The 21,786-nt window shown below is 37.9% G+C and overlaps 3 protein-coding genes across 11 annotated transcripts; 1 reads left to right on the top strand and 2 right to left on the bottom strand.

Moving 5' to 3' along the window:
* Nucleotides 1-894: 894 nt before the first annotated feature.
* mgrn1b (mahogunin, ring finger 1b) lies at nt 895-10,251 on the bottom strand. Of its 4 annotated transcripts, none has more exons than XM_044180553.1 (17): nt 10,096-10,251; nt 9,790-9,975; nt 8,826-8,944; nt 8,553-8,641; nt 8,307-8,453; nt 7,577-7,694; nt 7,321-7,387; nt 7,051-7,094; nt 6,916-6,963; nt 6,208-6,276; nt 5,946-6,105; nt 5,703-5,812; nt 4,727-4,941; nt 3,858-3,969; nt 3,724-3,769; nt 3,528-3,641; nt 895-2,769 (listed from the first exon to the last, which is right to left on the bottom strand). In XM_044180553.1, exons 2-17 carry the CDS (start codon nt 9,875-9,877, stop codon nt 2,657-2,659), a joined length of 1,659 nt encoding a protein of 552 aa, XP_044036488.1. In that variant the 5' UTR covers nt 9,878-9,975; nt 10,096-10,251; the 3' UTR covers nt 895-2,656. The 4 variants fall into 4 exon arrangements, with proteins under 4 accessions (XP_044036488.1, XP_044036489.1, XP_044036487.1 ...); XM_044180554.1 differs by having other exon boundaries at nt 10,138-10,221; XM_044180555.1 differs by adding an exon at nt 3,024-3,069 and having other exon boundaries at nt 2,628-2,769; nt 9,790-10,131.
* Nucleotides 10,252-11,891: 1,640 nt separating this feature from the next.
* Nucleotides 11,892-19,845, top strand: cdip1 (cell death-inducing p53 target 1). Of its 6 annotated transcripts, none has more exons than XM_044180560.1 (7): nt 11,926-12,049; nt 12,999-13,051; nt 14,013-14,160; nt 15,744-15,881; nt 16,104-16,202; nt 16,378-16,654; nt 18,021-19,845. In XM_044180560.1, exons 3-7 carry the CDS (start codon nt 14,085-14,087, stop codon nt 18,130-18,132), a joined length of 702 nt encoding a protein of 233 aa, XP_044036495.1. In that variant the 5' UTR covers nt 11,926-12,049; nt 12,999-13,051; nt 14,013-14,084; the 3' UTR covers nt 18,133-19,845. The 6 variants fall into 6 exon arrangements, with proteins under 6 accessions (XP_044036494.1, XP_044036498.1, XP_044036495.1 ...); XM_044180561.1 differs by lacking the exon at nt 11,926-12,049 and adding an exon at nt 12,100-12,345; XM_044180559.1 differs by lacking the exon at nt 12,999-13,051 and having other exon boundaries at nt 11,892-12,049.
* On the bottom strand, nt 19,843-21,670 carry polr3k (polymerase (RNA) III (DNA directed) polypeptide K). The gene is made up of 3 exons (XM_044180569.1): nt 21,408-21,670; nt 21,152-21,239; nt 19,843-20,228 (listed from the first exon to the last, which is right to left on the bottom strand). The coding sequence occupies exons 1-3, from the start codon at nt 21,516-21,518 to the stop codon at nt 20,101-20,103; spliced, it is 327 nt and encodes a 108-aa protein (XP_044036504.1). The 5' UTR covers nt 21,519-21,670; the 3' UTR covers nt 19,843-20,100.
* Between the last annotated feature and the right edge of the window lie 116 nt (nt 21,671-21,786).

The raw sequence follows: 21,786 nt of genomic DNA, 5'->3' as shown, positions 1-21,786 counted from the left end.
TCTTACTTTATTGTTTTACAGCAGTCCATGTATCATATGCAAAACTGCAGTGATCTGAAATCCACAGGAGAATTTGTTGCCTGCTTTGCCTCCGGAGGGCCCTGCTTGTCCAGATAGAGGATTAGTATGAGGCAGGCCTGAAACACATGAAATGACTATAATAGCTTTAATTTGAAATTAGTTTAAAATGTAAAATAATGAATCAATGTAGTCTTAATGAGTGTGAAAGAGGGACAAAACTGATTTTCCCTGTTAGGACATGCACACATGTACACTTGATAAAAGAGCATTGATTTAGTTCGTAGTTTGAGATGTGATGTTTTTCTTTGAGAAACATCAAACTTCGCAGTTGAAACTTGACAAATTAGCTTTATGGCAAGAGAAGGTGATGACTGAGTTAATTGAAAATCAGTCTGCAAATGTATGGTATTTGTAAAAAAAAAAAGTAATAATCTGCAATCTGTACTGTAGAGTCCTTAAAAGGACATGCTGGGGGTTTATATAAACAATTTTGCATGCCATTACTTTTACATTCTCCAGCATTACTTGCGTACAGTGTGTTCCCTCACCATATTTTTTACATTGCCTTATAATACATTCCTTCCTTTCAACTTGCAGGCAAATTTATCAACACGTAGGACACGTTACACCTCCCTATAAAGTTGAGTATTACTCTGATCATGGAGAACATGAGTCATATCATCTAGATAACAGTACTCATTTTAGAAAGTCCTAATCTCAGCAATGTCTGTACAATTACCCTCTATCATTGTACTTTAGGCTCAAGTTCAAATCTAGGCCAAATTAAATAATTTCACCAAATACAGCATTTTAGTGGGTGGGCAACAGATTCTAATTGGCAGAAGTATTGTAATGCATCAGAAAAACAACTGGTTATTGAAGTACTGAATCTTTGTTTATTGTTACACACATGCTGCTATACACACAGGGAAAGACAGGTATTTATTTTACAGAGAGCCACAAACCACCTACTGTGGAGTTATCCTGGATACCAGGTCACTAGTGGTCAGAACAGGAGCAGGAAGGCACAGTGTTAAGTTGAAATGGCACAGGCAAGGAAGGGGGAGAAGACAAAATAACCATGTTACTTAAAAGCAGTGAGAGGTTTAGGTCTCTACAAATTCACATGCAAATGCTAGCCGGATTATTAAAATGCAAAGTTTGGATTTATTGCATTGGATGTGTTCCTTCCAATCAAACATACATTACGAGAACCCACTTGAACGTATATACTAAGATTAAATGCATAATTGATACATGGCCATAACATAGTAAATGAACAATTCAATTTAATATTGCAATGACAATAACAAGATACATTTTTCCAGTAGCATGAAGTTTGTGATAGAAAAAAGGCTCTGTACATCAGCATCAAAAATCCTGTCTACAGGCTGAAAACTTGTATATTGTAGCATTTATAAGAACACTAATGTCCAATGTAACAAGCAGGCAGCCATATCAATTCAAGGCACATAGATCTATATGCATGGTGCTACACATACAGGACCAAGGTAAGTAAAGGCGTTACAGCCACACTAACACCTGACCCCCTTTTTTTTTTGCAGCTACGTCACATAAGCAGACACCGGCATTGCCACAACAAGACCGTACAGAGACCTGCCACATCTACGACAAGCACACTTTACTGTGCCATGCTGAGTCAGTATACATGTAGCTGGAGTATCTATGCTTGTTGCAGGGTTTAGATATCTTTGAGTTCAGCTGTTAGGATGTGAATCTGTAGCTCTAGTCAATTATACAAGTCTTAAATGTGCATGTTAACTGAATCTAGTTCCATTACTTCAATGGGTGTTTTTTTTCTCCTCTATGTAATATGCAAGTATACAATTTTGGAAGTAACTACACAGGATTCTAGTACAGTTATGATACACATTTATCACATAATTTGAAATAATAACAAAACTGGCATGTAGATGTTTAAGACAGCATACAACAAAGTAATCTCAACATAAACTCTTGTTATAAGGAATGGATTATAAACGATTTTGTCGGAGTGCAAAATCACTTTAAATGGACATACAGATACATAAGTACTATGTTTTCAAATTGCTGCTCATAACCCAAATTAAACTGACTGTAAAAAAAGTTCTCAAGTCATTAATGTATTTCACTGATAAATACAATATCTAAACACAAACTGTATTTTATAAATTCTTCTGAATTTACTGTCAAGCAATCGATAGAGTTAATTAAGTGTGCTTAAAAGTACCACCATGATAGGTAGTGAAATATCTCTGGAATCCACATTACTAGACTACAACTCTGGCCAAAACATACAACTGACCATCTGACAGCTAATGAAATGTTTTCAAAGCTGGGGAAACAATATCTTTAAAAAAAACAAAACAAAACAAAACAAAAAAACCCCCATCAGGCATAGAGAAAGGTATCAAGAGCATCTTTGCAGGAGTCAAATTTCTTTTGAAATGTCAGACATTGATGGAATAAACAGAGTCCTCCCTCGTCCTGGTGGACTTCCTTTCAGGGTCGTCACCGGCTCTGATCACAGAAGCAGAAGACTGGGCTGGAGGGTAGAAGGAATAGAGGGACTGGGTAATCTTTGTAAAGCATAAATCTGTTCTGATGCATGGGAGGAAAAAGGCAGGAGGCAGAGTCAGGGGTTGAGGTGCTCATCCTCCAAATGAAGGCTGCTTGTGGGACACAGGAGAGGCTGGCTGGAGCAGTTTGTGCTCTGACTTTTCAGGCTTTCTGTTGACTCTGATGACCCTGGACAGGAAGAAGCAACAGATAAGCAACACGGCTCAAAGGGAAGTCTCCAGTCAGACTTCACATAAGCAGAGACGAGCATATTCTTCAGTGCTCAATCTTGATCTTGTCTGCATTAATAAGTGGCTAAAAACTACCTGCTGGGTCTTTTTTGTCTAGCTGTGATAGATGACAATGGACCTATTTATGGAGAATAGGATTTAGCAGTAGAGCTCTTACACAGAGAAGCAGAGCAGACAGGAAAGCCTACATACCACAGTTATTCCTCCAAACCAATAGAGCAGGAATCAGGACCTAGAGCTGCCCAAAGTGAGGCGGTACGAAGTGACAGAACGGCAGGGAACAGAGGAGGAGTGTTAGAAAAGAGAGAAGCACAAGGACAAGCACACAGGTTAGATGCAAAACACAGGGAATCACAGCCTTGAGTCTTGGATTTAAGAAGAGAAACGTCAGAGAACCAGAACAGATTTATCAACTAGAAAGAAGTAAAAAATAAGCAAGAACCAGACAATTTGTAGTGCTGTTCTATCTATTTTAGGAACTACAGTCAGTCAATGCTCAATCAACTGATTTGCTCTAAGCTGTTATCAGAAAGTACAGGTCTATACTGTATATGGCTTTATACATAAAGAGATTATATACACAGCACATATTCCACTTCTCTCCTTTTCTTTCATCTCTTTCCTGTTTGCAGTGGCTTAAAGCTTTTTCTTGACAGTCGGATATTTCTTCTTTGGTCCTGGCAGAGGATTTCTCACCTGGCAGAGACAAGTCGCCTGGTGGGTCGCTCTCTGTTTTGGTCAAGATGCTGTGTTCACTGCTGCAGTCTTGTAGGATGTCTCCTCCAGAATGCATCCTGTCCTCTGGATCACCTGGAGAAGTAATATGTCAATATCTGTCTTTAACAGTGTCACATAATTAACTGTTTGCTGAGTGCCAAATGAGAAAACTCACCATCATCTGGAGACAGGGACTCTGCCACGTCCTCGGTTGCTGTGGCCTGGAAGAAGAAGGAAAAAGATCCTGTTAAAGCTTTTGTTTGCAGCAGAGTCAAAGTTTAAATATCAGGTGGTGAAGAGGCGGCTTACGTCTGTGGGGGCGGGGCTGCTAGACAGCATTGTGTGTGGCTGAGCATCAGACATCTCGGACAGCTTCTCCTCATCTTCCTCCTGGATGGGAGAGGATGGTGATCTAAGGGTGCTGGAGTGGGGGACAAGGGAAAAATGTAATATATAAAGAAAGATGCAAGTAGAACTTGTAATTCAATCAATCACAGCTACCTACATGGACAGATTTTCACTCCAATTACACCAGTACCTTTCAAAAGAAATAATAATGGAAATAACAATCTCCAGATGTTGTAGCCAATTTGCTTTAGTCCAGCAGCATGTAGAAGCTGCATTCTACAATTATGTCATGACTAAACAGTTGTCTTTGCAGCAGCCATACCAATTTACTAATGAGGAACATAACTGAACACCAAATCCTTGTATGAAGGGGGTTATGGTGTAAATCTGATTACTGACCAAGTTAAAGAGATGTTTTCCACTAATGTTAAACATACAAACATTATCTTATTTCCTGTTCTACCCTACATACTTACAGGCAAAGTGGTTGGACACTGTCTCAAAAATGTCGAACTTTTTATGTGAAGATGGAAACCATATTATCATCACTATCTCTATCTGCCGTTTACATTCCACCAGACCCGAATTAAAAAATGCGCTGCAGAATTATTTGGGTGTATATGTGTAGACTATCCCTATAAATAACTGTATATATTGTTTTATTATATTTTATTTATTTTAATATGAATTTAATTATCTGTTATGGTCTATGTGTGTAGCATGAAGGGACTACAGACTTTCATTTCATTATACAACCTGTTGTAAAATGATAAATAAATGACCTTGTACCTTACAGTAATGTTTTTGTGTGCATGTACATGTGAGGTTACCTGTCAGGTGATTTGCTGACTTTGCCTTTCTGCAGACTCCCATCACTTAAATGCTCTGGGGAGCTCAGCTGTCTGCTGTCACCTCCCAGACCCCCGGAGAAGTTGATTTCATCATAGAGTGGGGCAGATGGGATGGCAGGAGACACTGACCGCAGACCATTCAGAGCCTCTAACAGTGAGATGGGTTCAAAGCCGGGGGGAACCGAGTCTGTGCCCTGCAAAGAGACACAGACAAGGAACAGTGGTGACAATGCACAGTTGTTAAACAAATGGCTGCATTTTCAAAAAGAGCACTAAAGATTAAACTATTTCATTCAGAGATGGACTATTGCCAGTTTAAGTGTCAGATCCGTAGCCATTAGTCTGTGCTGACATACAGCACAACATGCCTTACAAAGCTACAATGGCAAAATGAGATACAATCAAAAAAAGAAGTGCAAAAAAAGCATGCAAATCTACATTTTTTTTTACCATCTTTTCTGAAGAAACAAGTTAGCTTTTGGTGGCTAATGCAACATTTCATGTTCATCTCTCGTCTGCCACTGCTTAACAAAACCATCCAGCAGCCCTGTGCCTTGCTTTCTTTGGGATCCTGGAAGCTACAAGGCTTCAACTCTGAAGCAGCTGCAGGCGTAAGAGTATTACATGGAGGTGTTGACTCAGCCCCAACATACCAACTTGTTGCTCAATAAAAGTTGTATAAATCTAGATCACATTTGTCCTTTTTGACTTTTTTTATTGAGCTATAGTTTGAAACGTGTTAAGTTAGAGATGCACTTAATTTAACATTTGTGAATTTCAGCTGTTCTAACACTGCATCCCGTTGCAATGTTTTTACTGCAGAAATTGCAATTAAGCTAAAAATATTTTACGCAACCCTAATTCATGCTCAGTTTCCCCTTGATGTTTCTGCAAATCTGCAAAGCCAATTTTAGCAAACTTTAACTGATTGTACACGGATGTGCACGAGACTTACTGAGTGCTCATCATGGTCCATAGTCTGAGCCAGAACAGGGCTGAAGGACACAGGAGAAAGGGCACCAGGCTTTTTCCTCACAGCTCTGATCTGCAGCAAGGCTCTGAAGGCTGGTAAGAGAAACATGGGCTCAAATTAAACAATAATAATGTAAATTAATTACGTTAAACTTTGACTACTATTCAAATAGCATTAATAAAACACCTTAAACAGCAGAACCTAAAATAATGTAACCCTACTTACGCAGCCTGCAGATGGGACAGTTGTTGGCCTGGTAACGCAGAGTGTCTGCGCAGGAGTTGCAGAGACACAGATGTCTGCAGGGCAGGATGAGCGTATCTCGCAGGTCAGACAGACAGACAACACACTCGTTGCTGTTGTCACTGTTCTCATCATCTGAAGGCTGGAAAAAGAAAACAAATCAAATTAAAAGTCACACAAATAAAACATTAATGAAGTTTTACAGCATTGTGATTCATGTATACGGTAATATTTTCACTGAAACCTTGGTTTCTTGGTTGTTTTTGTTCTCAATCCCATAGATCTCCTGTAAGAGGTAGCTCACACGGTCCACCTAAAGATAGAGTAACAGAAATTTGACATTCATGTTTCAGAAACCCACATCCACGTACAAAATGAGGTTCAAGGGAGTTAGAAAGCAAAATGGATAACATATTCTCTCCACTGTCTTATTTTGTCCTCCTTTTTTTTAGAGAAGGATGAGAGCAGTGATACATGAAACGTGATTCATATATTTGCTGAATGTTATTTACAGTTTTAAAATTAAAACCATTGCCTTAACATGTACTGTAGACAGATTAAAAACACAAAAATCACAAAGTCTATGTGAAATTACTTTGAGCTCCCTGTAATCTAAGTTTTCATTCAATGTCTACTTTAGAGATCTGCGTTATTGCCAGACTCCCAAGGGACTCGGCACAGATTTCTGTGGCGCTAAGTTTTTTCAAAAGCTGCAGATGAGTATGAAGGTCACTGATGCTCTGCGTGAAACATCCTGCATTGCATTAACAACATGCTGTAGCGAACACAGTTCACAATTTATTGGACATGGATTTCAGGTGATTAAAAAAACCCCAACAAATTCATTAAAACAAAGTGAGAATATCCACTATACATTCCACTTCTAACTTTAATAATTTGCTAAATAATAATAATAAAGTCAATATTGAAATACGAACATCCATAAACCTACAATTTGCTTCTGCTTCAGAGGCTTGACAGAGAAACTGCCATCAACGTGCTGGAAGTAGAAAAAACAAACATGTTTTAGCTCATATAAAAACTTGTTTTACACAGACAAATGATTGACTTTTATTTAGATACATACTCTCTCAAAGGCTGCCAAAAGCACGTGAGCATGTCCAAGGCAATCTTTAAAAGAATACACAGTATCCTGGTTAATACAAATGTTGACCCAGATGTGTATTTAAGCTTGCAATTCAACTGCTAACACTGACAGTATTGGTACAATTCCTTGTTGAACTACTATTTTCTGTTACTATATTTTACTATTTCATAAATATGCCTTTTACATTAGTAAAGCCAGTCTCAATGGAAAAGATATTGTCCTCGCTGTTAAGCAGCTCTAGTGACCTACCGTCCCCTTCATCAACCACAGCTTGGATTACCATTGGAAACACTCCTCGGTCGAGGTCAAAGTTCAGCTTTAAGGGAAAAGATACATATATTTTATTATTCAATGACGCAGTTATAAACAGACGACATGTATCCATGTGTGTGATAAGTCAAACGTTATGTTGATGCACTGGCAAAAAGTGTGCTGTGTAAGTGTAAGCAGAGGATATTGTTTTTTGTGATGTGTGATCTTGTAACTAACTGCTGCAGATACTTACATCCTCCTCTTTCCACTCGCTGAAATCCATTTTGAAAGACGGCATGGAGAACTGTTGGCTCACCCCTCGCTTGTAATGCACAGTTTCAGAGACCATTAATGGATTCTTTGGGCTGTACCTGCACACAGTATGTTACAGAAAAAATGGTCAGTGTGCAGGAAGGTGAAGGAATCCTGGACTGACAGTACAACAGCAAAAGTTGACATTTAGACATTTATCAGCAAGAAAAGCCTGCTAGCGGCTGTCATCTTTAAGTACTAAGACTCCCTCAACAAAAAGAAAATAAAAAACACTGAATAGCACAACAGTAGCAATATCTGATCTTTTTGATTCGGGATCATCTTTCAGACTCATCATAGCACTATTACTTTCACCTTCTTTTCAGTCTTATCGGCAGTATCCATGGAGACGGGTGGTTGCTAAGGACCCACCGTATCTATTTCTAGTCTTTGTGCTCTAAGGCTTGAATCTTGCTACCCATAAAACAGAGTTTAAATGTCTCTGGCACAATGTTTTCCACTAAAATGATGCTGCTGTTAGATTAATCACTTTATGTGGTTAAAATCTGAACCAACCTCTCATTCACAGATAGGTGTCCATAAATGGATTTAGATGTGACATTTAAATTTAATGAATCAAAGACGAGATAAGATTCAGATTCTGTTAGTTGAATTTTTCATCCTTTGTGCTACTAAGGCTTCATCTGACTCATCGGAGATCAAATTCTTACACTGCCATCCCATTGGAGAACTCCTCAAATGCTTGGCAGTAGAGGGTGATGGCCACCCGAGCATCAGCATCAAAGGTGAACTCCACACCATACTGAACCTTTGGTTTTCCACCGTCCTCCATCGGTGTGTCTGAGTCATCTTTATACCTACAATCAAGAGGTTTGACAAACATTAAGTCGGCACAATTAAAACAGTTCTTTACTTTTACTGTGATTCGTATCGTAACATTGCGTCGCTGTCTTTACCTGACCAAGCGCAAAGAGTCCTTTCTAATGTTGACCAGACTCCGCAGGGTTTTCACAGGCTCGTGGGGTGCAGGAGTCACATATGGAAACTAGTGAAATAATAACAACATGAATGATGATATTTTATTTGAAATTATCAACATGGTTTGACGAATCCAATTACTGACCAGAAATGTAGAACTAAATCATAGTAGTTTTAAAGCTGTGGAAAATATACAGCACCGAATTCTCAGATGATTAAAACAACTGGGATGAAGAAACATTCGCTCTCACCTGCACTGGTCTATTTCCAAGAAAATTCAGGTCCATGTTTTCTCCAAAAAGGTATCCCTCTGGATGTGGTGTGTCGAATTTCTCTCCTCCCATGAAGAAGTGGCTCGCAAAATAATTCCCTGAGGACCAGAGAAAAAAAGATGAATAATAAAGACACTGGTCACTTTCTTACTGTTTGTGTCAATGTAAACAATAACTCAATTTATATGGAGTTATTTTAAATGATCTGGCTGTAAAAATAAAAAAGTTTAGCTATACAAATGGCTGGTTGAGGTGTAATATTTCTCTTTGCTTTTCTCTCTTTGTGCAACTCTGTTTTTAGCAGCATATCAGGGCTCATGTTTAATAATGCAGTCATTTCAGTACAGTAGCATCAACAAAACTTAAACCCCAAAACAACTTCAGACTGGCAGTGATAACATTACATTTCCAGGTTCTCTTCTCGGCTATTTTTTGCATTTACTGTTTTTACTGTTACTGTTAAAATATCTAAGTGTAATAAAACGTAACACTAAGACGTACTTATTTTAAATAGCTTTTAAGTTGTACACTAACAGGAAAATGTGCCTTAAAGGTTGTTTCTTAGTCGAAGTCTGTACATTCAGTTTTGGAGTTAAACACATGATAATTCATGCATTATGATCACGATGCTGTAATAACAAACCAACTTGCATTAATCTGACAATCCTCAGCAGTAGCGCGATGTCAGATACATAAAACTAATGTAAATATCACAGGAATATCTGAGTAACGTGTGACCTACCGGCAGCAAACATCCACATGTATATGTTTCCAATCATTATCTAACTAAGTGTTATAAAGCTGATGATAATCAACAGAAAATAATTAGCTTAACTAACTTAGTGTGTAACGTTACTCGGTGCCTCAATGTTTGCTCTTGCTTCAGAAGATCCATGTTTATGGGAAATCTGAATTCAGCCAAGAGACATTGCCAATCACTTACCAGATTTCGGTGGAAATCGATAGGCCGAGTTGGCCTGGATATCGATATCCTCGACACCAGCGATTCTGCGACTCAGGATGGACCCCATCTTTCTCTGCTGGATCGCCGACGTTAGCTACAGTTAGCTAGCAGCTTGGCAGCTAACAGCGCGCCCGCAGCTCAGATTAGCTCTGCCTTCCGCGTACACTAACACCAAAACAAAGATAACATCAACCAGAAATAAACGCTTTTCTTAATTTAACATTATACACGTCCAGAATCAATGGCTGTGCTGCGAATGCTAACATGTAACAAATTGAGACGCACTGTTGTTTTGCAAGAGCTGTGCTAACGTAGCAGGGAGTCAACCTGATTGGCTGTCTCCAAACGGTTCCAGAAATTCAGGGCGGTCGCGCTGCGAGGTGGGACCGCCCGGCGGGGCGGAGGTCAGGATGGGAAGGGGTCAGCGTAAGGGCGTCGGTTGCTTTTATACATTTTGAGGGACAGTTACCGCAACATAATAGTAACGTTAGAGCAAAATCAAAACAACTGAGCTGTTTACTTCATTTTCTCATACAATTATGAAGGCACATAACATAAAATAAATAAAAGTTGAATATGCACAATAAATATATAATAATAACTTTAAACATAAACTTAAAAATAGCAAACTTTTATCTGAAGTGTTGGTATTGTGTCTACCTTGACACAGTAGGAGGCGTTAGTTGATGGTTGAGTGTATTTAGAAACTTGAATGTTTATGCCCTCCAGTGGTCACAGCGAATAACTGCAGCATTACATTTATGGCAAAGTATTATTATAAATATGTACAACTCATTATTAGTAACTGTATTAGTATTAGTAACAGTAACATCACTATTGACAGTTATTGTATTGATATAGTTGCTAGTCCACCCTTTACCAGAGGCTAGTATTCTGTGTGTATGGTTGACCAGATTGTTCTCAGAGCTACCCTCTAGTGGTCATGATGAAGAACTACACCATCTTAAATTTAAAAAAAAAAGCGTCAATGCAGACATTAAAGACTTCCGGTTAAGACTTTAAAAATAAAGTAACCAAACAGAAACAGAAAGAACAGACAATAATCATAAAATTATCATTTCAACATGACAACATTTGCTCAACATTAAATGAATGGTTTACACACAGGGTTAAAATCTGTATAATTGTTAACTGTAATAATTATGAATATCAGCATGTATAATATATGATTTATATCCACATATAAAATCAATTATTAGTGTGATTTGTGTAAATAATGACAGCGTCAGTTTTGGTGATAATTATTTTAATGTTAGCCACGAATTTAATGTAGTGTAGTTCCTCACTGTGACCACTAGAGGGCAGTGAAGACTCATGATTCTAAAAATATACACATATCAAACATCATATTGTTATTAAAACAGATCTATCAATACAATTTACTGGTGTTATTTATAATAATCACACCAATAATGTACATATTGATATTAATAACGATTATATTTGTATTAACAAGGTGTGTTAGCCACGTATTTAATGTAATGCAGTTCCTCACTGTGACCACCGGAGGGCAGTGAGCACTCGCGTTTCTAAATACACTCAAGTCAACAGTCATCTCCACACAGAACCTGTTTTCTAAGGGTAGACTGATTTCCACATCTGGAAATGTTAGCAAATTAGCTCTATTACTGTGTAATTATTTTATATCAATGTGTACAATTCAATATTAGCGTCTACCCTTTACCTGAAGTGTTAATATGGTATTGTGTCTGCATAGGTGGAGATGACAGTTGACCTGAGTGTATTATTAATAATAGCTGACATAAAGTGTTGATAGCGAAATAATCGTTATTAATATCAATTAAAAATATTATTCCCGTGATTATTACAGAATTCAATATACTGTAACAGTAGCATCAGTATTGGTAGTAATTGTAATAATTAACCGGTCTACCTGCCAGAGATGTGGAAGCTAGCGTCAAGGCAGGCATGAAATCTTACTGATACTTCCGGTAAATACTTTCAAAGTAAATTGACTTATTTGTATTTTTGTTGTTTTTTTTGGATTATTTGTTTACTTTATATGGTAATATTATGTAATGATATACCTTTATCACGTGTCACCTTTTGATAACTTCCGTGCCTGTGTAAAACATAATTAATGACGTCGGGTGTAAATCCGTCTCAGCTGATGTTGACTCTCATCAGGAGGGTCGGAGCTGCAAACGTCAAACAACTTCAGTTACACCGCGAGCGGCTGCCTTTTTCACAAAACCAGGTAATTTGACTGTCAGTACACTGACAGCTGCATTATTACAGTCGCGACCAGAAACAATGTTTTACGCTGTTACAGACGTTTAGTCCTTTTATTAGTCCATAAGTTTCGGGCATTATCTTCAGTCTGTTGTTTCTGTGCCTAGAATGGCGACGCTAGCTAGCTAACGACAGCTAGCAAACATGCTTTGCTTTGCTTTAGCTGAACAAACACATGCTTGTCTTTCAAGTTACCTAACCAGCTGAGTACAAAGAAAGCCCTCGCCGTCAGTCGTTCTTCAACTTATTTATAAGACCTAGGTAAGATACGTTTTCTGCGACCTGCCAATTAGCCAAACCTAGTAACGTTAACACCATTCTGCGTAATCTCCGTTAGCTACAGTGTTAATTAACGTTAATAATAATGTGAGATACTTGTACTAGCTACACTCCCCGATTTAAGTTAACATCAGTGCTGGCTTGCACTTGCCTCCATTACGTAACTATGTTATTCACGGTTAGTTGTGCAAGTAGCTTTGTGCTGGATTATCTGGGAAAGGATTTAAAAAAAAAAACACCAGCTAGCTAGCTAGATGGTTAGCTGCTTCTAGCGTTAGCTTTAATTTGATGAGGGTTGGTTAATTTCTAACAGGCACCTACATTAAGACTTGATTTTGCAATGATGTTTCACTTGTGTTTTAAAGTTTTTCTTCTTGGCGACACTCAGCTGGTGTTATTTATATGAGCTCAGAGGGCAGTTCTGTTGAGACTGACAAAGTAAATTTTGAGCTGCACCACAGCCACTAAAGTGACATTATTATTGTTATTATTGCAGAATGAACTCCACTAGATTGTCAGAATCCCCTAAATATGTGCAGTCATCACTATTCATAGTCATTTTAATTGTTCTGATGTTGCCCATCATTGCAGATGTAACTTATTAAAATAACTTGATTATTTTCGTCATATGACAGGTTGTGGCACATTTGCCAGATTCCTCAGGTGGAATCTCTTTTCTTAGTAGCAGGTACATTTCCTTTTATTGTTTATCAGTTATTTGTGAATTATGCTGACAGTTGCACATATGAGTATCTGTCAGGGGCCATTTCACTGTGATATGTTGTGTTGTTGGACATTATATCCACACTATAATAGCCTCAGTAATAACCACAGAGAGGCAAACAACACCTCAATGGAGACAAACAATATATACAGCTCCAGTGCTTCACATTGTGTCAAACGAATAACAAAATATATACAGTGAAGAATAGAAATGAGGCCCCTTTTCCTGAGAAATCTGCTTTTCTGACTTGCCCTGCTTCTACATCTCTCTGTGTTTGCTGTCAATCTCACCTGTTGCTTCTGCACTCTCCCACAGCAGCATGTTGGCTGCTGTCCTCCTCCTCTCCTACATCTCTCTCTTCATTAGCTACTGCTATTCCTTCCTGACCCTCTCTTGCTGCTCCATGACACCAGTTCTTTTCAGTGTAGCATACTGAATCATTGGAATCACTTCTTTAAAAAGTTTCGTTCACCAAATGGTTCAGTGCTTGACCGGAGCTGAGGGGGCTGCAGCAACCCCTAAAATCAGGCATAATAAAACCGTATTTTGGTACAGCTCACTTAATACTTTTATCAAACATATTGTCTGTTTTTTGTCTCGGTTTGTAAAACATTTTACAAGAGCAGTTTTGAAAAGCTCTATATTTTTATTTTTATTGCTCAATAATTTCAGGCAGTGCTCCAATACACCAGTGCAACAAAAAAATATAAATACTATCAGTTGCTGTTTTCCATCACAAAGTTGCTTAAAACCACTGCATTTTACTGAGTTGTTCTGAAACTTACGGTACATGTGCAGACTGACAGCAGTTACACAAAGTACTTCTTTAGCCTCTCTGACTTGTTGGAACAATTTGTGACTTGGGAGAAGTCTGTGTCAGAGAGTAATGAGCCGTGGGACTCAAACTGTTTTTTTTCTCACACAGTGAAAATCCACAGGAGAGTTGTGAGGAGAGCTCCGTGTCCAACCCCTTTTCCTATACAGACATCCGGCCAGAATGTCCAGTGACCCTCCTCCTCCGTACCCCGGAGGTCCCAGTGCCCCACTCATTGAGGAGAAGAATGGACAACCTGGTAATAAAACTAAACATGCAGGATTGTGGTGAATGTTAATAGGCACTCATAGATACAGTATTTATAGGGTCATTTTACATTTTGTTCAAACCTTATGTATGTCTTTTGTAGGGTAATGTATATGCTATTTGAGACTAGGGATGCACCGGCCTAAAGGTTGTTTCATAAATTTGTATGATTTAATTTATGCTCATTCAAAGATAGTGTAATGAAGGCCTTTAGAACAGTTCAGTTCTTTTTTTAATAATGATTTCTTTGTTTCCCTGGCAAAAACACAATAAACAACAACAAAAAAAACATCGGCAACGGCCACATTGTTTTTTTGTTTTTTTAAACATCGGTATCAGATCAGAATTTCACAATCGGTGCTTTGAGACCACAAATTACACAAGTTATGTAAAATATTTTGGCTGAATTTTGAGAATTAGTTTTTTACCACTGGAAATGTTGTAATTTTCCTTAAAGTTCCTTCCATGTAGTCATAATAAGCCTCATATCTTGTTACATTTAAACATGAAGACAACATGGAAGGAACTTGTAACTTTAAACACACAAAGGCCCACATATAGACCCCTTTTCACACAAATGTTCATGGTCCTAGGAATGAGTCCACAATGCCATTTTGGCACCTCAAAAAGGCAACAAATTGCAACCTTGGCTTGTCATACTTGCCATATATCGGATTCTGTTTATGTTAGAGCCCCTGCAATTTGGTATAACTTTGATTAAATACTGTATTTTTTAGCCGGAAGTATGGAAACGTCCATATGTATATACTTTGGGGGACTGCATGCGGGCCCCAAAACCACAGATTAGCACTTTTTTCCACTTTCAAGGGTCAGCAATGAAAAATATGACATCTGCTTGTGACTTTCAATTATTTTGATCTGTTGTATACTGTTTTTTTTCTGTGCCCCTACCAAATATTATTGCTCCAGGAGTTATACGTCCGAAGATACTGAACCTTAAAAATATCAAACATTTTTTGGGGGGACAAAAATGACAACATTCCCACTGGCAAAAAAACTATGCAATTCTCACAATTCAGCCAAAATATTTTACAGAACTTATTTTTTGGTCTCAAATAGCATATACATAAGGTTTGAACAAAATGTAAACAAAAACCTCTCTCTTATTTGACATGGAATGACCCTGTAGTGACTTAATTCCTACTTTTAATGTGAGATCTATTTAACGAGATGTACAGTTGAGGTTGTTTTCTTTGCTCAGCTGTGTGTCGTCCAGGGTTGTAAGTTAAATTTTGTATTTGGATTCTGTTTGCATCTCCTTACTCTGTGAGACTGATATTTAAAATGACACTTTTAACAACAAACTGTTGGTATTTATACTTTCTTGCAATTGTGCTTCATGACTATCAAAATTGGCACAATCAAACTCCACAGTATGCGTCAGTACACCACATTTTAATCATTGTCGCTTGAGTAAACTGTCACCATGGAGACTTATTACTTATTTCTATTAAATATTACAGTATGAATTATTTGCATTTGTTGACTCTGATTCAAACCTGTGTATACCTATCTGCAATGCCATTTTTTTTTTCTTTTTCCTGTGAAAAACAGTAAGAACTACTCCTATACAGGGACAGCCCTTGCCTCCAGACTATGGTCCTCCACCCTATGAGGCCTCACAGCCAGGTTTCCTTCCCCCACATGTCCCTGGAGAGGGACCCATGCCCATGCCAATGCCTCATCCACCAGGTGCTGCAGACAGTCTGCATATATAAATAAACACAAAGCATCATAACAAGCTGACAGACACACTACCACAACATATTATCGGCGTGTAAAGTTGTCAAGTCTAATGTGTAAGCAAGCAATTCCCTACTTTCAGATAGAGCAACATTAGCTTTCATTTGTTTTTTCATATTTTTGGCCTCTTAACATGATGTAATTCCAATATTTATTCACCTGTTATCTCAGTCCAATCCAGGTTCAGTCCACCAACTCCTCAGATATACATCTGGGACTGCAGCTCAGCTTCAGTTTGGGTTGGTAGGAGCTGGAAAACCAAAACAAAAAGTATAAAATGGCTAAAAGCTACATAAAATTACAATGTGTGTTAATTCTCAGTGGGTTTGGCAGTACTAGTGACATTGAAACATCAGCCATTGGATTCATTGTTAATATCACTTATTGGAGCTTTAAGGTTATGCGAGACATTGATTTGTTACTCCTGTAATTTCCTTCTGTGCAGGTGGCCCCTACCCACCTCCGCCCGGTCACTTTCCTCATCCGATGCCAGGACAGATGGGTCCTGGTTCCAGTCACTTTGTCCACATGGGAGGTCACACAGCGACCGTCCTGGCTCCTCCAGGAGCAGCCACCACTGTGACCGTACTGCAGGGGGAAATGTTCCAGACCTCGCCGGTGCAGACTGTGTGTCCGCACTGTCAGCAGGCAATCATTACCCGCATCTCCCACGATGTCGGACTCATGAACACGCTCTTCTGCCTCTTCTGCTTCTTTGTAGGGTAAGTAGATCACAGGACAGAAGTCGAGCAGAAAAGAGGTCTGATAACAGATTGATTAAGTTACCTAACAGGGTTGTGGTGGGTTTTGTAGCATCATGGAAAGTTTTTGTTGTCCTCACAGCCTCTGCTTTATAAATATGTATCACACACGAGACAAAAAAAAGTAACACCTAAAAGTGACACTAGTTCTAAAATACAGAGGGCTCCTTCAGTGGAAGAATTTACGTTTTCAAGCCTGGCCTTCTGCATGCACAGGTCCTTAAAGGTCTCATATTGTATATTTTCCATAAAATACAAAAGAACAGTTAATTGATTGTCATTGAGGCTTATCCTCTGCCAAAACTTTAAGCTGGCAATTACAGACATGTTTATTCTAAGTCAAGAGACATTTTTGAGTCAACTAAGAGAGCTACAAAGACATCTTTTGCGCATCGCCTTTTGCTTACTCATTTGTCCATTGCATGGATGTGATCTTTTTTGTTAGTACAGTCTAAATGACTTCACTGCATTTAAGTATTATGTTCATTATGTCATGGTCTGCTTGTAGGTGTACATTAAAATTTCATACCATCAATACAGTATGATGGGTTTGAGCAATCCAAGCTCTCAAAAAAAGTAAAAAAAAAAAACAAAAAAAAAACAGAATTCAGAAACTTGAGCATTCAGTATTTAGTAATTTTTTTTTACTTTTCAAAATACTTTTTTAAAATAAGATCATTGGTGAAGTAATGCTATTGAATCATAATGTTTTAATATATTGAAATCTAAATTAATGATAAACACTTTAAATAAGTGTGTACAAAAATATTGTCTGTCAGACAATAGAACTCAAACTCATGATCATGCCTTTTAACAGTCTGTTAGTTCACACTATGTCTAGTCTGTCCTCAGCAACCTCTTCATATGTAAAGCAAGTGCACCTGTTTGTGGTATGACATGCAAATTAAAGGCTACTGTGGAAGACAGAACATGCCCTAAATATGCAGACATTTGGAGTTACAAGAGTTTCACCGTCATGTTCTGGATTCAGTCAACGTGTTCATCTTGTCTATCTTGTATTGTGCTCTTGCATGTTGCATACAGAGCTGTCTGTAACCTCCATTCCAGTAGGATGCCAATAGTTACTCGTTTTCTTTCAAATCAACGAGCAGACGTTGCCTGTCTCCAGACAGGGAATGCATTGGCTATAACAATGCGATTTAAGTTGGTCTTGTCATAAGCGCTATGCTGACTCCAGATGTGTGCATGTTCAGACAAAAGTATTTTTTTCTTCCATCGTAACACCCACTTCTTCTTTTCTGGGCACTTAGCATGTATAATCATGTGCCGGTGTTTGCAACATAATATTTCTCTTCCTCATTTTCAGGTGTGATCTCGGCTGTTGCTTGATTCCCTGTCTGATTGATGACCTCAAGGATGTGACACACACCTGCCCTTACTGTAAGGGCTACATTTATACATACAAGCGTATATGCTAACAACCGACAGCTGTATGCACGTGCACACACACAAACTCACAGCTCCTCCTGCTGGTAGTGACAGGCTTCTCCCCATTTTTGCAAAGTGTTGTGTAGCCCTCTTAAATTGTAAGTGCAGTTTTCTCAATAGTTGGATACACAGAATATTTACTGTATATATCTTTCAGCATAATTCTTTCATGTATAAACCTGCATTTGAATTGTACAAATCTCACTGAACTACAGAAGATGTAGGACACTAAAACATCCACAGAGATGGATAGGCAGCAGTCACACAGGTGCATCTGATCCTGTATGGAAACCTGGGAGAAAAGGCTGGTGATGTTATACATATTAATGGGGAAAAAAACATCTTTGGACACACAGCCTCAGTTAGAGAAAACTGTGAAAATGGTCACTTTATTTATTTGAAATAATCTGTGAATCTTGCTGAGAGGCAAGTATATTGAAGTCAAAAATGCTGGTTAAGGTTTTTTTTTTCTTATTTAATTCAAATATTTTATCTACTATTTTAACAAGTTGATATAGAGAACTGTGAACATGTTTGTCCATGTCTGATAATTTTGTTCTAACAGATGTAGTTTTTCCTTTTATCATTATCCCTTTTCGAATGTGAGCAAACTAATGAACCATTTTCAGCTCGGTAAACTGATGTATTTGCTTATTTGGGAATGTCCAAGATTGATGTTACTTGCTATATTTATTAGCCCAGAAGTCACGAAATGTTAAGTGATTTACGGTTGAACACATTAATGCCCCATCTGTGATGTACTTAATTTTGATAATAAAGCCAAGATTTGCACTTTAAGTTGGAATTCACATTTCCCCCTCTGATGCATTCATACAAACTATAAACCTCAGTTGTCATTAGTCTTTGAGAGATTTTAGCTTTGAGGGGAAAAAAACATATGCACTTATTCAGAATATAGTAGACTTTGAGTTTTACTGTTACTGATGGAGACACACTGCATGACATCTCAGTAATCTTGTGTCGTCTCTCTGGCCTGTGTGTCAGTCTAATGCACCGCTCCAAACTAGAGTATCTTCTCACTGATACTGTTGGCTGATTGTTTGTTGGTGCAACAGTAAACAGGTAGGTAGTTTAAAATAGAAAAGTATGTTGGCAAACAAATTACAGTGGTGGCACCATCATCAAATATCGCGGTTTAGCTTGTAAACCCTCCTACTATGGCACCAGCCCTTAAAAGAATACCTGCATTGCTCACATGCATGTTAAATAATACAGATGTCTTTTGACTAATACTAAATAGTGACCTCTCTGCTAGGAATAAGCTTCAAATAAATGATTGTATCAGACATCTTGCAAAATGACAGTGATTCCATTGATTATTACTAACAATGAAACAACCATTGTTCCACCACAGCATGCCCAAACTGCCATTCACCTTCACTCACCAAGTGCAGAATTTGTCTGCATGAACCACACATCAAAATGAATAATTCTCACTGGCTAGTTCCTTGACTCTATGTGCATTTGATTTTTTTTTCCTTTCTTTTTTGTGAGGCTAGCTAAGCTGTGCAAGAAAGTTTTGAGTTGAAGGATTGCATTGAACTTTTAATACAAAGTACTGTATGCCATTGTTGTGGCTAATACTGGTCTGCATTGCTCTCTAAATGTCTGTGATATGTATAACTAAGTCAATTTGACTGTTGTATACAGGTACTATTTTATCAATAAAAATCAGAACATGATTTTTCCTTGAAACTTTAATATCTGGAAAGTGAATACTGTATGTAAATATAATCTGCAAAGACAAAAAGAAAATTAGTTTCTTCAGCTGAACCTACACACAGAAACTGCACAAACTGGAAGTCTGAAGAATTTCCATAACTACAAGAGCCAGTTGGCAATAAATATTGGCTCAAAAATGAGGGGCAAGAAATGAGGAAAAGTATTCTATGCCACATAAGCATTAAATACATCAACATGTTCAAAGTGCAAAGGTTTCAGTCTCTCCATCTGTGTCCACACTGGATATTGCAGCATTTGTAGAAAGTAGTCATTGGTTCATCAGCTGATCTGGTCTGAATCTGCATGAAATACGCCCGAAGATGTCCACACTTGGGACAAGTTTCTGTGAACAGATACAAGTAGTAAGTGTCAGTTTGGACCCATAAGAACTCCTGGAGTTCCCATGTTTGGTTTATACTGTGTAAAAGAGACAACATTATGTATGAGACAGTACAGCTGTAAAATCTCACCTGATTAAGATTCAAATTAACTCAAGAATCATCTCCAACTAATTCAATTGTGTGTGTGTGTGTGTGTGTGTGTGTGTGTACATGCTGCCCTTATTTATTCTAGTAAAGATTTGCTTAAAAATCAGAACAGCTTTGGCAAGTAAAACAGGCACTCGAGGAATTTGATGAGACTAACTAATAGTTAATCTACCTTTTAAATTTAAAGAAAATTATAATGGATAGTGGATTCAGAAAATATGGGATGAGTGTGGAATGTGAGTTTTATTGATGGCAAAAAAATTACACCCTGTATTCAACTATTGTTAAATAAAAAGCTGAAATTAAAAATGGCTGAGAACATTTTCCAATGATGACGATAGTAATTCTGCAATATGTGATATACTGCCATGTCCTATATCTGTGTAACTACAGAATGATTATCTAATGAATTTACTCATGTTACTCAAAGATGTACATTGCATGTCCTATTTTCTGAGATTTAAAACTCTAAAACATTTTTTTTATTACTTTAATGTTAATAAAAACCACTGGAGATCTCATAAATATATACAAAAAAATATTTAACTTTAAAATTATTTTGTAGCATGACAGTAAAAGTCATTATTTTGCTTAGCACTCTGTCATGTGTCGCAAAGTAAACATGCATTACAAGAGAAAGTAATGGAAGGTGTTAGCATGGACATGTGGGGGCGACACTAAGTGAGCACCGATGCAATAATAATAATATAAAGCACAGGCATTATATAACCGAGACAATGGGGGGTTTATGGGTTGACAGAGTTGTTTTGTCACTTACCAGCAGTTGAGTCCACATTTTCCCAAGCTGCAGCGCCACCAAGAACATCATCCACCTCTTTCAACTTGGGGTACTTCCTGTTATTTACCTGTAGAAAAGAAAATGTAAAAACAGAAAACAAAGCCACATGTGAAACTAGGAGCAGCATCTTCTTAGTCTAAAATACTAAGTGTAGACAGTAAGTCTGATTTAAAAGAACACGTTGAAGTGACATAATGTGTGCCGTGATATTTCATCTTGACACAACATAACTCACCTTTCTTGTGATGTTGTGTACATACGGACAGGTGTTGCAGGCGAATCTCATGCACTTTTGTCCTTCCTCGACAATTAAAACATTTCCGCAGGTTGGACAAAAAAGAAGCATGTTAGGGGGGGAAATGTATGTAGCTAACAGCTACAAACTAAAATAACAAACTCAATATAAGTACACTGTTTTACACAGCTAACAAAAGGTTTACGTGTCCCTGCTGTAGACAGTTTGGTGCATGTGGAGCAGCGGAAGAGGAGCTGATGAAAGCAGGTGCTACTCTTTTTATCGCTCGGTGGGAAACAAAATATAAAGAGTGGTTTTATATACATTTAACGACCACACCCCAAGATAGTATCGTCGATGAAAACATTGAATAATAGCA

This window comes from Siniperca chuatsi, linkage group LG21 (assembly GCF_020085105.1).
Source record: "Siniperca chuatsi isolate FFG_IHB_CAS linkage group LG21, ASM2008510v1, whole genome shotgun sequence".
Lineage (NCBI taxonomy): Eukaryota > Metazoa > Chordata > Actinopteri > Centrarchiformes > Sinipercidae > Siniperca > Siniperca chuatsi.
This window is presented reverse-complemented; position numbering and strand designations above follow the sequence as displayed.